The sequence below is a fragment of the Strix uralensis genome, chromosome 1, assembly GCF_047716275.1.
Source record: "Strix uralensis isolate ZFMK-TIS-50842 chromosome 1, bStrUra1, whole genome shotgun sequence".
Lineage (NCBI taxonomy): Eukaryota > Metazoa > Chordata > Aves > Strigiformes > Strigidae > Strix > Strix uralensis.
This window is the reverse complement of record NC_133972.1, coordinates 150,498,717-150,513,569: the sequence shown is the minus strand read 5'-3', so window position 1 is coordinate 150,513,569 and position 14,853 is coordinate 150,498,717. Positions and strand designations below refer to the sequence as shown.

Here is a 14,853-nt window from a genome sequence, read left to right as displayed (position 1 = left end):
GGACTTCTATGTCATGTTACTTATGTCTTGTAACTTTACTTTTCAATATAGATTTGCATTTACAAAATATTTTAGCAAAACTGGGAACATCTTTCATTTTTTATCTTTAGGATGTTTGGGGATCTTAACTGAATGGTTTTATTTTTTAAAATGTCTCTCATCCCAGATAGTTTATATCTTTGTTCTTAATACAGCTTGCATTTACATGTAGTAATTAGTAGAATTTTACAAAAATGTAATACTGTTCTTTTCTGAACATTTTAAAAATGATCCTCTTGTGGAAGAATCATGTAAAGGAGGCAGTGCCTTAGCTTGAGAAAACTTTTGAGTATGAAGGTAACATTTGGGTTTCTGTAGCTGAATGTTAACTGCAGTTTTCTGAAATGTGATACGGTGAACTCAAGGGCACTGTAATGTACCTGCTGATAGCTGAGCTCATTATGAAAGACAACTAAAAGCACTTGCCCTGGAGAGCTACAGATTAGAGATAAAATGCTGACTTTTTGATACTGCATACTTAGTACACTAAGAGCTCTAGCTAAAGAATCCCTTTTCATTTTAAAACTTTATGTCTTTGCTTGGTAGCATTTGAAAAGGTGTTTTGGGGTTTTTTGTTTGTTTTTTCTTCATATGCTTTTTTTTTTTCTCCAAAAGCAGAAAGGACTGAGGGGGAAATCCTGTATATTTTTAGATCAGGTGTGATAGCTGCTTTGCTATCAGCACTGTGTGGGTATATTTGCAATCAAGTTTAAATAGCATGGTGAGTATCCAGATGGAGTGTTTTTCCTAAGCTTTAGATTATTTACTCTGCTGGGAGCTCCAGTAAACATTTATAGTATTCTTTAGGGCTAACTGTACCATTAAGCTTGAAATGCCTGGTATAGAAAATCACAGTATATAAAAAAACCCACCAAGATCTTCTCTAAGGCATTTCAAACTGAATTTTTGCCTGTGATAGTCTAAAAGTAATTTTTAATAATGTCTGTGCTGAATGATGCAATTCTAAAGAGAAGTTGATGTGCTGTGCTTCAGTAGACTCAATTGTAAGCATGTAATATAACAATATGTTCTCTGTAAATGACATAGGAAAGAAGGAATGGTATGATTTTTTTCCTTCTGTACACTTTTAAAATTAAATTTATTTATTAAACTTACCTATCAGATACTAAAGATTTGATCTCACAGGTGCTTATTAATGGATGTTTACTAGCTGCCAGGTTTCTGAGATACATTGCTTGCAGTTTTTTTCCCTGTGCTCAGATTCTTCTATGTTTATTTTAGTGAAAATTATATACCTTGCAGCTACATGAACATCAGCTGCTATAGTAGGTAAAAACAATGTAAACGATATTTGTACTGCTTAGGATATGATAAAGCATTAATACACACTAAATGACTGATTTTGTCAGGAACTGGTTAAAATTGCAACAGGCAAGAGTTAGCATTATTACTAATTTTACACTTCGCTCCGCGATGATCTGTGCTTTTTCTTATATTTCAGTTCCTGTAGTCAGGATTGTTCATTAAAGTTTTGGCTACTAGATTTATTTTTTTTTTCCCTGAACTTTTTAGCCTTTTTAATTGCAGAAATATTTAGGTTCTGGCTACCTCCTCATGACTTAGAAATGAAAAGGGAAATAAAAAGACACTCCTAAAAACCTCTTATTTTAGGAATCTAATTTTTAAGGGCAATTTAATGAAGGTGAAGGACCCAACTCATGATTTCTGAATTTTAGGACTGGCAGTACTTAATGTGCTCGGAGGAGAGCCCTGGGCAGTATTCAACAAAGGTATGCAAATGATAGTATGCACTAATGCTATAGAAAACTCTTTTTTTCCCCTTGGTGGTTTGCTATTGAAATATAACTTTGTATGAAGCTAGGAAAAGCCTTCTAGAGCTGAAAAATATTGATGGTACTGACTAGGATTTAGCTTTGTGTTGTTAAAATGACATACAGTTTTAACATCTGAGCAGACAGAATTCTGCTAATGAAAATAGGAATTAATCATGGAACATTAACATACAATTTTATCCCTAAAAAGACTTTTAAAAATTACATGAAGTTATCAGTCTTTAATTTTCTTGTAGTGCTATGTGTTTATTTTTCCCCCCAAATGTTTAAGATAACTGCAGTTGTGTGGAATGAACTTTGACTTTTGAAAGTTAGGCTGTTGGTCCTTCTCATAAATTTTCAAAAATAATGATAGTAAATGAGGTCCTTTTTATATTTGTATAACTCCACATTTTGGGTTTTGCAACAAGGAGACTTGCTCTTCAGACATCCTGAAATAAATGCTTTCATTTGAAGATCCCCCGTCTGAGTTTGTTTCCTTGTGATTGATTTGCCCACTGTAGTGACAGCAGGAGTGGGGATGGCAGCTTATACGAGGTCAGCATGATTTGCTGTATAAGCAAACATAGAGCAGTTCTCCCCCCGCTGCTGCATGGGAGCAGCTGAACAGACGACAGTAACTGTGGAGTATTTCCTTGCACACAAGCCTGAGACAACTACTACAAAGTGAGATTCATGGATTTTGGGTGTGAATTCATAGATAAGAAAAATTGATCAGTGAGGCCCACCTTGTACCTTTTGGATCCTGGCTCAAGTCTAACTTTTCATACTAGTAAAAAAAGAGTTTGAAGTAATCAGTGGAGCTCATTCCACTAGAGAAAAGAAAACTCCGCTCAGCAGAGGAAAGAGAACAGCTGGAGGGAAAAAGTTTTTCTTACCTGAGGCCACTAACATCACTAAACAATCCAAGGCATGCGCTGGTTAAATCTTAGAAAGTGCTATAGGCAACCCAGTTTTGCAATTGCCATAGAAAATTATTGTTGTTAGCCATTCTGTTGATAGTGCATATTGTAGGAATTACTAGCAGATGGGAAAATAGATGAGTCAGAATACAGTATTAGCAATCCATATTTTTTTAATCAAAGGCCTTTAATAAGGCATGTTGCATCTGTAAGATTCGTTTAAGCAGTTGCTAGGAAGAATTTGTTTTTTTCAAGTAAACACAACAAACTTGATACAGATTATTTTTTTGATTGAATATCTATTTTCTTAACAATTTAAATCCTGAAAATACATTTGCTTGTTTTCATTGCACCAGCTTAACGGCAGTATTCCATAATTTAGTTTGATAGACTGGAGGTTTGCAATGGTAACTCATGCATTATGGAATTACTAATGAAATCTAATTTGATCATATTGAAAACATCACAGTCCTAGAGCTTTTATTTACCTCTGTTAGCTGTCAAGGGTGGATCAAGATTATAGTGTGCTACATCCACCAAAACTTTGGCTTTCGCCCCCTGACAAGTTTGGATGGCTATGGATATGTGCTGGCCAAGTGCGGCTAATGAGTTCCAGAGTCTTTCCCAGACCCCTTTGCCTAAACCCATGGACCACAAGCACCAGCGAGTATCTCAGATGCTTGTCCTTCCTCCTGACTCCTGTGCTGGACACAGGTGGAAGCCAGTCAGGATTTGCATTGTACCCTTTGACTTGATGACTTCTGAGAGTCCATTTTTGGTTGTACCTTATCTCCTTCCTTCTCAGCTTATAACTTGGGTCTGTAGACAGGAACACATATATATTTTCCAAGTGACCATTTTGGTCTGAATTTTTGTCAGTATTTGATTAGGGTGGTGAACAAAATATGTAAAGTACAGTGTGGGTGCTCCTGCAGGCAAAAGTAGTATTGACAAGTAGTATTTACTGCAAGTAATTGTTCTTTGGTTTGCTGAAACTACTTATTCAAATGAAGCTGGTCCATCAGGGATGCAATAAGTTAGACTGAAAGACCAAAAAAGAGAGAAAATTGTTACACTTCCCTTGCTGAAGTTTGGTTTTGGGAGATGACTGCATCAGTATGTGAGGAAAGAGTTCTGTGTGTGTCACTGTTCAAAGACATGTTAAAAAAGCAATTGACCTGAAAACAGTATTGACCAGAGTAAGAATGTTTTCTGCATAGGAAATAGTCTTCTGATGAAATGCTAAACTGCACTGTATTTGACCAACCTTGCATGATAACACTGGGTTATTTTTTCTTCAGCTACAAAACATAATTACTGCTTCTTAAAACCCCAGATTGATTAGCAGTGGTTTGTGCCGCCTTCATACAAGGGGAACACACCTGTCTCTGGAGCCCTGTAGCTCTGACCTGTGCTCTGATCACAACTGGATCACTTCATGCCTGCAGCTGCCCCAACTTTTGGATCTTTACTGTATCCCAGTTTAACGAGGATGGTCACATTAAGAAAAGCTTGCTAATGATTCTTAATCTGTTGTGCTGCTTTTTAACTTCTAAATATAGCCTTTCTTGGAAAAGTCTCTAACCCTATTATGAATAAGTTGAAAAATGAGGCAGCAGGAGGTAAATGAGTGGTGTCCCATTTGCTAGAAGTTTGAGATAACGTACACCAGGTTCCAAGACTTACTGATCTAAGCGTGTGGCTGAGTTGCCTTTTCTGAAGATTATAACTGAAAATTGTAGTTCAGTTAAAACGTTATGCTTTGATTCTGTGCTGGTTGTCCCAGCTCATGGTGGTACTGCTGAAAGGATCTTCTGCCACTGGAAGCTTGGGTTGATGGAGCTCCTTTCTGCACGGGTGCCTTTCTTCCACCAGGACTTCCCCCTGCATCTTGTAGAGGAGAAGGCAGAGGGGAGCTGCTGGCACTCAGCTCGCAGCACTGGGAGCTCGCCCCACAAGGATGACACTTAGCTGGTCTCTTTGTAGGCAAAGTCCACTTCCTTTGCTCTAGCAAAGCAGAGTAGAGAATTTCAGTGGGGCTTCTTTAGGTGTGACTGTGTGTTGAGAATCCATCAGCTTGTAAAAGAAATTATTCAATGTTATCTGGCTCTGGAGATGGTTTTGCTTTGTTTTTTTCCTTGCTTCACTTATACATTGTAACTCTCTCTAGGGATTAGGTTAACAAATACACCTTTCAGGAGAAAAGGTTTTTTCTGTTCACACCTAATTTTTCTACTGGAAAACTGAGTATGCGTACCCACTCTAAAAGACTTGTATGTGTGTGTAAAACAGATGCACACACTTTCTGAATATTATATATTATTGCACGTAATTGATAGATTCATGGCATTATAACTTGGATTTTGAACTCTTGCTTTCTCAAACCCATGGATTACCTGGTGATCTGAAGGGTGCCAGTGAAAGCAAACAGTTTTGCCAGAAACTCCATTCACTGAAGACCTCCGTCTTGGAGGTGGCCCATCTTGACACTAATTGCTGTCTGTTGTGTGGTTGTGGGTGTTTGATCTCTGAAAGGACGTGATTGATTCCATTATTTGGAGTGGCAGAAATTGAACTATCTATCATTGGCAGACAAATATGATCCTGATGACTGAATTGCTACAGTTTACAGCTTTTAAAAAGCTATCAAAATATAATTTAAAGCCTTTTTAAATTCCTGTAGCTTACACAGCTGAATGCTCTCCTCTCCCTTCCCATTAATGCCGGTAGCCCTAGTAGTTACAACAAGAAACTACATGGGAAATTATTTACGGCAGTTTAAATTGCAAACTGGTTGTAAGTGAAAGTAAATGAGTGCTGAGCTCTATAGGTTTAAGAATTTGAATCAACATATTTATCATGCAGGGGAATAAATTACATAGGAATAATTAAATACCTTGTTTGAGATATTTCTGCACATCTCATTTGATATATTTGCTGTTGCATTCAGTGTTTGGACTTCTGCAGGCTCTTAGGGTTTGTGAGGTAATATCTATAGCACAGACAGAAGTCAAGAAAAAATATTTTTAAATTTACCAAGGAGACATCCATGTACACGGACACACACACACATATCCTAGATTCAGCTGTGGCTGATTAAGTGGTTTTTGCATCTGATGTCAGATAGATGAGACCTTCATAACTCAGTTTTCAGTTTCTTAATGTCCCTGTTTTCTGTCATTTACTTCCTTTGAATATACCGAGCATCAGCCATTCATACAGATGAGTACTGTGGCTCCCTGGGTCCCCTGGGTGACGTGGCTGAGATCATTCTGAAAGGTTCTTATTCTCTGGTTTTAAAAATTCATTCTCTTTATATTTTAATTTCCATCCCAGCTGTCTGTGATCTTTAAAGAATATTTAATTCTGTTTGCTGGCTCTGTTTCATGATTGAAATTTAAATAAAAACTCACCCATCACATTCTTCTCTGACAATTTATAAAAAAATGTTTTTCAGTGCAGAATAATTGTGTGATTGCATCAGTTGGCATCTATTCTGTGCAGTTTAAACCTGATGTCTCCAGTGGTGACTGAGAGGGAATAAATGGCTATGCAGGCTGGCCCAGAGTGGGTAGGAGACTTCATCAGTGGCAGTTCTCACAAAACATTTGCACATGAGATTATTCACAGTGCCTTCCTTAGTCCGTTTGCTGGTCCATGGAGCCCATGGACCTCCTGTCACATGTGCTAAAAAATGTGGGTTTACTGCTCCTCTCATCTGTGCTGTGTTGGGATCAGTTAAAGGGAGGAATCAGCACTGTCATCTCAAATCTCTCTGACACTTCACTCTAAAAGAATATCTTCACTGTAAAGCGTCTGTCATGTGCCAGTTACATTTACTAATAGGTTAAAAATTAAAGAGAATGGTGCATTTTTTTCTTTTCTTTCTCTGAAAATGGAAAGCTGTTTTTCTGCAAAAGTCTTGGTGACTGATGAATCATAGAATGGTTTGGGTTGGAAGGCACCTTAAAGATCATTAGTTCCAACCCCCCTGCCGTAGGCAGGGACACCTTCCACTAGACCAGGTTGCTCAAAGCCCCGTCTAACCTGGCCTTGAACACTGCCAGGGAGGGGGCAGCCACAGCTTCTCTGGGCAACCTGTTCCAGTGTCTCACCACCCTCACAGTGAAGAACTTCTTCCTTATATCTAATCTAAATCTACCTTCTTTCAGTTTAAAACCATGACCCCTTGTCCTATTACTATACTCCCTGATAAAGAGTCCCTCCCCATCTTTCCTGTAGCCCCCTTTAAGTACTGGAAGGCCACTATAAGGTCTCCCTGGAGCCTTTTCTTCTTCAGGCTGAACAACCCCAACTCTCTCAGCCTGTCCTCACAGGGGAGGTGCTCCAACCCCCTGATCATTTTTGTGGCCTCCTCTGGACCCACTCGAGCAGGTCCATGTCCTTCTGATGTTGGAGACCCCAGAGCTGGACACAGTACTTTAGGTGGGGTCTCATGAGAGCGGAATAGAGGGGGAGGAGCACACTTCTTTGATGCAGCCCAGGTATGATTCCCCCATCCTTTCTTGCATATATCAGATGGGAGAAATACAGTAAACTAGATGATAATTGCTTGGGAAGCAACTCTTTCCCTCCTAAGAAACAAAAGGTGTCATTTGTCCTTGGGAGAGACAGACATTGCTGCTGAGCACATCTGAGGTCTCTGGAACTCATACAGGTCTAAGGATTTTTGGTCCTGGAAGATATTTTGACATCTGGAGTTTAATTGTTATCTCTATTAGGAATCTTACAGTTAAAATGTTGTAGCATGAAAATGTGCATCTTTTTCCATATGCTCTTCTATGAATTTCTGATTTGCACTCCCTCTTTATTATGACTTTAAGTTATTTACTGTCTACAATGTAGTCTATTAGTAGAAGTCATAATGCTGGGGTTTGGACTGTATGTAGCAATATGTGTTGCTAATTTATATGCCTCAGATGCTGATAAAAATAAAGATCAAAAGTAGTATTTAATTCCCTAGGGAAAACAGATCAGACTGTTGATGGAAGACTGCCCTAGATTCATGAACAAAGTATTGACTCATTAGTAGGTTGATTCAGAAAATGTTTTCTTTTTTTTTTCCCCCCTGAGTTAGGTGGTGTGCTTGTTGCAGTGTCAGAATATTTGCAAACAAAATATAGATTATCCCTTTCCTAGGGTGAAATTATTTGTGCTATTTGGAACTTGTGGATATTTTTCACAGTTGGTGAAGAGTAATTGGCACATAGGCAATTCTGACAAAAGAGAAATGCAGAGAGGCACTAGACTTCATCAGGAAAGAAATACATAGGCCAGGCAAAGGAACGTATTTCAAATGTAGATCCTTCCCTGCAAGAGCAGGTGGGGCAGTAGTGCCTGATGTGCCCCAGTACCTGACAAGACTCCAGCCTTTATTTGTAGCAGCCAGCAAGCCAGCGAAGTGATGTACTTGTTACATGACCCGTCATTTTTAATGAATGAAATGTAATGACCTGTTTAACATTGTGAGAAAATATTTTTAGAAAGAAAAGATCTTGGTCAAAAGTAACTCCCTCCCATGAACTCAGGAAATTATTTCATGTATTATTTAAACACTCTGTTAGCAATTTGCTTTGACTAGTTCTGGCAGCAGTCTGTTGGGGAAGACAGGTGCCTTGTCATTCTTACCAGAAGGTACCTCTAAATATCTGTCAGACTGTTACTTTACAGCAGCTGTCTATTTTTCAGGCTTCTATAAGAGACTGAAGTTCAGTAAGAAGTATTTGATTAAGCAATATAATTTATATACATAAATATAATTGTGTATACTGTGGCGTGCTTTTTTTTCAGCCTAATGAGTTAAACTCCAGCCCTATATTTATTTGCAATCTGTTTGCAAGGTATGCAAAGTGATTTTTTTTTTTTTTTGTTAATTAAATGTACTCTGTGTGTTCCTGTTTTCATATGTTGTTAAATTATTTACTGCAGAGCATGCTCAGGCTTTTGGTTATATAAACAGTCATATATGTGTATACATACACTCAAAGTGTGTAAAAATACTGCAACTGTAAATTAAAGGGTTATGAAAGGTGATGGGTTTCATTGTTGTTGTAGACAGTTTTTAATCTTTTTTGTGGTTCTGTTTTGTTTGGTTGGTTGTTTTTACAGTTAAAGAATCTGAGTTTAGAAGAATTGCAGATGCGATTAAAGGCTTTGGACCCTATGATGGAACGAGAAATTGAGGAGCTTCGTCAGAGGTACACTGCAAAGAGGCAACCTATCCTAGATGCAATGGATGCAAAGAAACGGAGGCAACAAAATTTCTGAGTTTGTTTTACTTTCAGAGATAATACTATGAGTCAGTGTGGACACTGGTAACTTTGTAAGTCTGAAGGAATTAGATTATGAGAGTTTTCAAAAACCCAACCTTTTGAATTTTCCTTCACAACCAATGACAATTGGAGCAGTGAAAGAACATACATATGGTGTTCTGCAAAGGCAGCGAAACACATTGCCACTTGTTTATATTTTCAGATGTTTAATGTAATAAAAGTTTAATCTGTTTCTTCCCAATCTTTTTCAGGTGTATAGTGGTAACTTGGTGTTGTACATTAGGAGTTGTGTTTTGGAGCACCTGGAACGATTTCTTGACTGTGCAACACTACAGAGCCTTATGTTGCAATATATTTTCCTCCCACTTAGTAGCATATTTATTGTGTAATCTTTGGTTATCCTATTTATTTTATGCTTGTTTTCTTTTCTATTAGGAAGTATTAGGATAATATTGTGGTGAGCCGAGCCAGATTAGATAAAATTGGTATTGTAGTATAAGAAGCTCACCACTGTATTATCTTTTAAAACTCCAATTTCAGCAAGCATCCCAATTCAGGACAGCACTTGAATATGTATCCCACCCATTCATATCAGTAGGATTTAAGCATAAAATCAGTAATAGGCACATGTTTTTCTGCTCTCCTGAATCAGGGACTGTGGCTGTAGTTGAGCGATACAGTTGTTACGCTACAGAGCATTCTTTTAGAGAGTATTTCTGTCATTTTTACGCACACTGAATGATCTCTCATTAAACAAGAAAACAAGTGCCTAATCAGTTTTGATTTTCCTGTTATTCAGGAGAAGCAGTACTTGCAGTCACTCCTTCAGTGTAAATCTCCAATTGCTATTGCAATTCTGACCAGTATAAACCTCTATTTTGCACCGTAGTTTTATAATGAAGTAACAGCTACACTTTCTGGATATGTTTTTCATTCATTTAATTTTTTATCACTGTGTTGAGGGGAAAGGGGAGTTATTAGTGGTTTGGGTTTCGTTTAGTTTCACATTTTAGATACAAAGGGATAGTAATTTAAAAGCCAAAGAAAAAAAAATTGAATACTTATATATAATAAGTACTGAAAAGAAGCAGTGTTTTGCAGTCCTCTGAGGGTTTTGTCCTGCAATTGCTAAACATTCAAAATTCCTGTAGTCTTCTGTGGTAGGCTTTGGGGAATCACAAATGCAGGACTAAGCTCTTAATACCTTTTTACAAGTTCTTCTGTCTGGTTTATATTGTGAGATATCTAGTAGGTAGAATTTACAACATTGCAAGAAATATTTCAGACTTAGCAGAAAATGTGATCCACTTTCTGAACAATCTACTGTGTGCTCTATTGATATATTTACTATTGTTGCCTTTTGTGTAAATAACTTTACTGTGATAGTCATACTTCTTTAAACAATACAGCTGAAAAGATCTTTACATTCAACCTTCAGCTGTTAAACTCTTAATGGTGACTACTGTATGGGCATCCTCTGTTAAATGTTTTCTGGAAGTTAGTAATCATCTCATACCTCTTAATATTTACTGTCATCATGTGTGGACCATGTAGATGGAACAGTGCAGATTTTGGAAATGGTGCATTATATCATAAAGCTTATGCAAAAGAGAAACAGAAGTTTTTACAAGATCAGCATATGACTGCCGTGCTGGGACCAGAACTTGGGTTTGAGCTGTATACAGCCACTGTTGTCATTGTCATTCTGTGTGTGTGTTTGTGTGCACACTACGCTCTAACATGTAAGCCCTAGAGTCAAATAAATTTTACCTGTGATTGTTAGAACATCCTTACCCTCAATTCTCTTCATATTTCTTAAAGTAATGACTATCCCTTATGAAAAAGAAGAACACAGAAGATCCATAAAAATTACTTTAGGCAAGATAAAATGTACCTGGTAGTCTTATGCCTCACATTTATAAAGTGAAATGATGTAAAGTAAAAAATGGTATAATCATATCACTGTGTCATTAGATTATAATCATAATGCAGCAAAAATAACAGCACCAACCTCCCCCTATTAGTACAGTTCTTATTTATTTAAAATGAATTTCTAATTCTTGAACTTCATTCTCAAAAACTCAAAGGGGGGTGTGTGTGCGTGTGTGTGTGTACATGTACTCGTGTAGGTATACACACATATATAGGCATATCTATATATATAAGAAAAAATATAAACCAGATTTAAACCATCAGGAGAGGAGCCTAGCTTGCCTTTTCTTGGTGTGCCTTTTAAGCAAAGTGTCATTGTCCAGACACTCTTGCTTGCATCATTAGCAGCTTTCTTTTCCCTTACTCTCTTAAATTTTTCCCACCAAAAAGAAGCCTTTGATTTTGAATAATGTGGCTTTACAGTGTAATAGACCATGTAATAAAATGATCACAATTTTCATATTTTATGTGTTCTGAAAACTTTAGTAATGCAGTGCACTAAGGATGAATTGCCTATCCAGAGGGACTCCAGTAAAGGGCTGTTTTAGACTAGAGCTGTTGCACTCTGACCTGTGAAAGGTATCAGAAGATAAAGGACATCCTTTCTTCACTCCTGATCTGTCTGTATAAAAACAACTTGAATAAATTTTGTGCACATGTATGCACACAGGTATGGATTATACATGCAGCAGAAAAGTCTGAAAGCCATGGAATAAAATAAAAAAGTAAACAAGCCACTTAAAAATGGGTGAAAAATAGCTTCTGATATACTGTAAACTGGGTAGATATAAGACGTTTGTGACCAAAGAATACTTTCACCAACTAATATAAAACTAGTGATGTGGTGCAGTCAGTGTAAGAGTTGTCTTTGGCTTCAGAAGCCAGTGTATTGGGCTCTAAATTATGTGCAAGTGTAACACATAGAAATAGGCTTTATACTGAGAGATGGATACAACTTATTTTTTCTTTCTTCTGTTTATATAAATGAATCAAATAATCCATGTTGATGACTACACATTTCTACTGGAGGATGAGCATCTCTGTAAAGGAAAGCTGATAGTACGATAAATAAGACATTTTAAAAGCAAGCCTTGCGGGAAATCTGATAGAACTACTGACAAGTTAACCTTCAGTAAGATTTTAACCAAGTAATTTCTTGTTTGCTTCTGACTTTGTATGTTTAGGTTTAGCAAGTAAAAAAAAATTTTGAAAAATCATTACTTATTACTAAACATTTGTAATAAAAGCTAATTTTTCATGTATAATTGTCGTCTTGTTGTTCATTCTAACTGAAGCTAAATTATGTTAATATAACCATTAATGTTCATTTCCATAGTCATCTCTCATGCTTTTATTTCCTTTCTGTAATGCTGTGAGCCCAGCTGTGAGTGCAGAAAACCACATCTCTCAAAGTCAGCACTGGAAAGGATCTTTCCAGCTCAAAACATTGCTGCAAGCTCTAGAAGTCTGAGGATCTCAATGGAAGAGTATCAGCCCAGTCTGAGGACAGAAGGCCTCAATCCTTTGTGGAAGTCTCTCTCTTGGCAATCTGAGATTGCTAAAGGCCTAATGCTGAGAGCACTGAGCACCACCCCAATACACTGGAAGTCTTCATAGACATCCTTTACTTGGAGATACTGGTGGACATCAGCAGCTTTAGGTGCTCCTTTGATTTTTCTAGTTTAGTGAGAACAACAGGTAGTGAATGGACCTAATTAGGAGAAGTGAATACATTTAATATCTCAGATTTGATGCCATCACCCATTTCTTTTCTGATTTTTAAAAAGTATTCTCTAAGAATTTGCCCACAAAGACACTTCAGTAAAAGGGACTCCTGAACAAAACTCCTTAGTGAGCCATGGTGTGTTTGAAGTGATAAAATTCTACTGCTAATCTGAATTAATTACTGGATATTATAATTATTACAATAAATAATAGCTTGCCTGTATCTGCCCAAGTATACTCAGGTGAGAGTGCACAGTGGCTCAGGCTGCTTCTCCATCCGGTGTGTTGAACTTCCAAATATAAATACGGCTCGTCGTGAGTGAATCCGTGCACAAGTATGTGAGAAGAGCCTTAGTCACCATTAATAGGCACTGGTGCTTCCAGGCAGAGTGTATACTGTGCCACTTCTGTAATCACTTCGTGTGCACGCTGGTTTATTGATGGGATATGATGAGGGTTACATTTTCTTTTTAAGTGTATACATGGTTATAAAATTCATTAAAAAGACTGACGATGTTAGGAAGTCTTTATTTCTTTGCATTCATAAACATTAAGGGCTCCAGCTTACTGGGGCATTACCTTCTGTACTTCCAAGGGCGGTGATGGACGTTCTGTAATGTCATACAGCTGGCTGGGAAACCGGCTTTGGGCCAGTTCTGTACCAGGCTGTGGTGCAGCAGTGTTATGCCCACTACTGCCAGTGAAAGGCTGGGCAGTGTGTGGTGTTTCTCACCATTGTGTTGTGCCAGGTGAAGTAATGGCTTAATCTTTTGGGGGAAAGCCAAAATTACATTGATGATTCAGTGTAAAATTATTAAGTTGCGCTTGGGGACTTGCCCTGTTAAGTTTGTTTTAAAATAACCTTTTCACAAAATGTGTTTCTCCTCTCTGTTTGGTGTATTCATGATGGAAGGGGGACTACCATTTACACGGTGTGCCCTTGTCCTTTTTTTGGTTTTCTTTTGTTTTAATTTTTTAGGGTTTTTAAAGAATATTTGAAAATTCCCCATATTACGCTTTTTCTCTTCCCCCTGCTCAGGAAGATGTATGTGGGCATTACGTTTAAGAGCATCCCCTGAACCAAGTGTTCTTGGGACGTTGTGCACAAATGCAAATGTCAGCAACAGCTTTTATTCTCTCCTGTTCAGAGATCACTGAAGTAAAGTCTCAGCTGTCTTGTTTTCCCTTCATTTGACAATATGGGATGTTAGAGTCTAACCAAATCTTTCAGAATATTTGTTAGTCCCAGACAGACTAGATATGAGGTACTTTTTCCCATTCTTTGCTTCACAAATTCCTCGGGATAGATTCATGCTTAGTTTCACTAGGCCTTGGAGAGTCTTCTGGGTTAGAAAAGAGCTATATTTGTCACAGAAACAGGAAGAAAGAAAGCATTAAACATTTTTTTCTTCGGGGAGAAAAGAAAAAGCATATGGCATTTGCCCCTGGCCAGTTTGCTTATGAGGCTACTATGGGTGTAAGGAAAAAAAATGCTGGCTGGCTGACAAAAGCAAATCAGGTAGTCATCTGTGTAACTTACTGTTCTATGTTGCTGTTTCACATCTGATTTTCTTCCATTCATGTTTATTGGTCTTTTATGTTTCTGCTTTATTTATTCAGTTGCCACTTTTAAAGTTAGTTTTAATTTTTTGAAATGTTATAATTGGAAACATGCCATGACAGTGCCAAGTAAATAAACCTGGAAAAAAAAAAAACCCTAACTCACTGAAAGGGTGGTGTTTTCTCCTCCTTTCCTCCCCAATGCCTTTCTGGGGCCATGGAGGGTTTTGACTGCAGATGGTATTTGTCTCTGCATGGAGAGACTTTCCATGCTCTAACCCTGGGCAGACATGGGTGGAGGTGGTTTTGATGGGAGGCCTGAGTGAGCTGTGCACCTACTCAAGATGTCATGTAAGTGGTGTGCCCTGCTGGGAACCACGGTCCCCCTCCTACTCTCCTCCTCCCATCCCTCCCACGCTGCAGTGGAGACACTGAGGCTCCTGCAAAGTGTGAGGAAGAAACACAAAGCAGCAGGTACCGCTTTGCCGCCCAAAGCCTTAGCATGAATCTGGAAGCTGTTGATCAGCACCGGGGTAGCAGTGTGCTCAAACCAATGCCTGCTTTGCAGGAGCCAACTCCTTGTCTCAG

At 38.0% G+C, this 14,853-nt stretch overlaps 1 protein-coding gene across 6 annotated transcripts in view; it reads left to right on the top strand.

Moving 5' to 3' along the window:
* Window positions 1-14,853, top strand: part of STK3 (serine/threonine kinase 3) — a 170,767-nt gene that overhangs the window by 127,075 nt on the left and 28,839 nt on the right. Inside the window, exons 11-12 of one of the 6 annotated variants that reach the window (XM_074885212.1) lie at window positions 8,885-8,973; window positions 9,300-12,245. In XM_074885212.1, the coding sequence (XP_074741313.1) occupies window positions 8,885-8,973; window positions 9,300-9,483 (273 nt within the window). In that variant the 3' untranslated portion in view covers window positions 9,484-12,245. Of the gene's footprint in view, window positions 1-1,736; window positions 1,818-2,356; window positions 2,502-8,884; window positions 12,246-14,853 lie in introns of those variants that run through there. The other 5 variants (XM_074885188.1, XR_012631028.1, XM_074885159.1 and 2 more) reach the window with 5 other exon arrangements.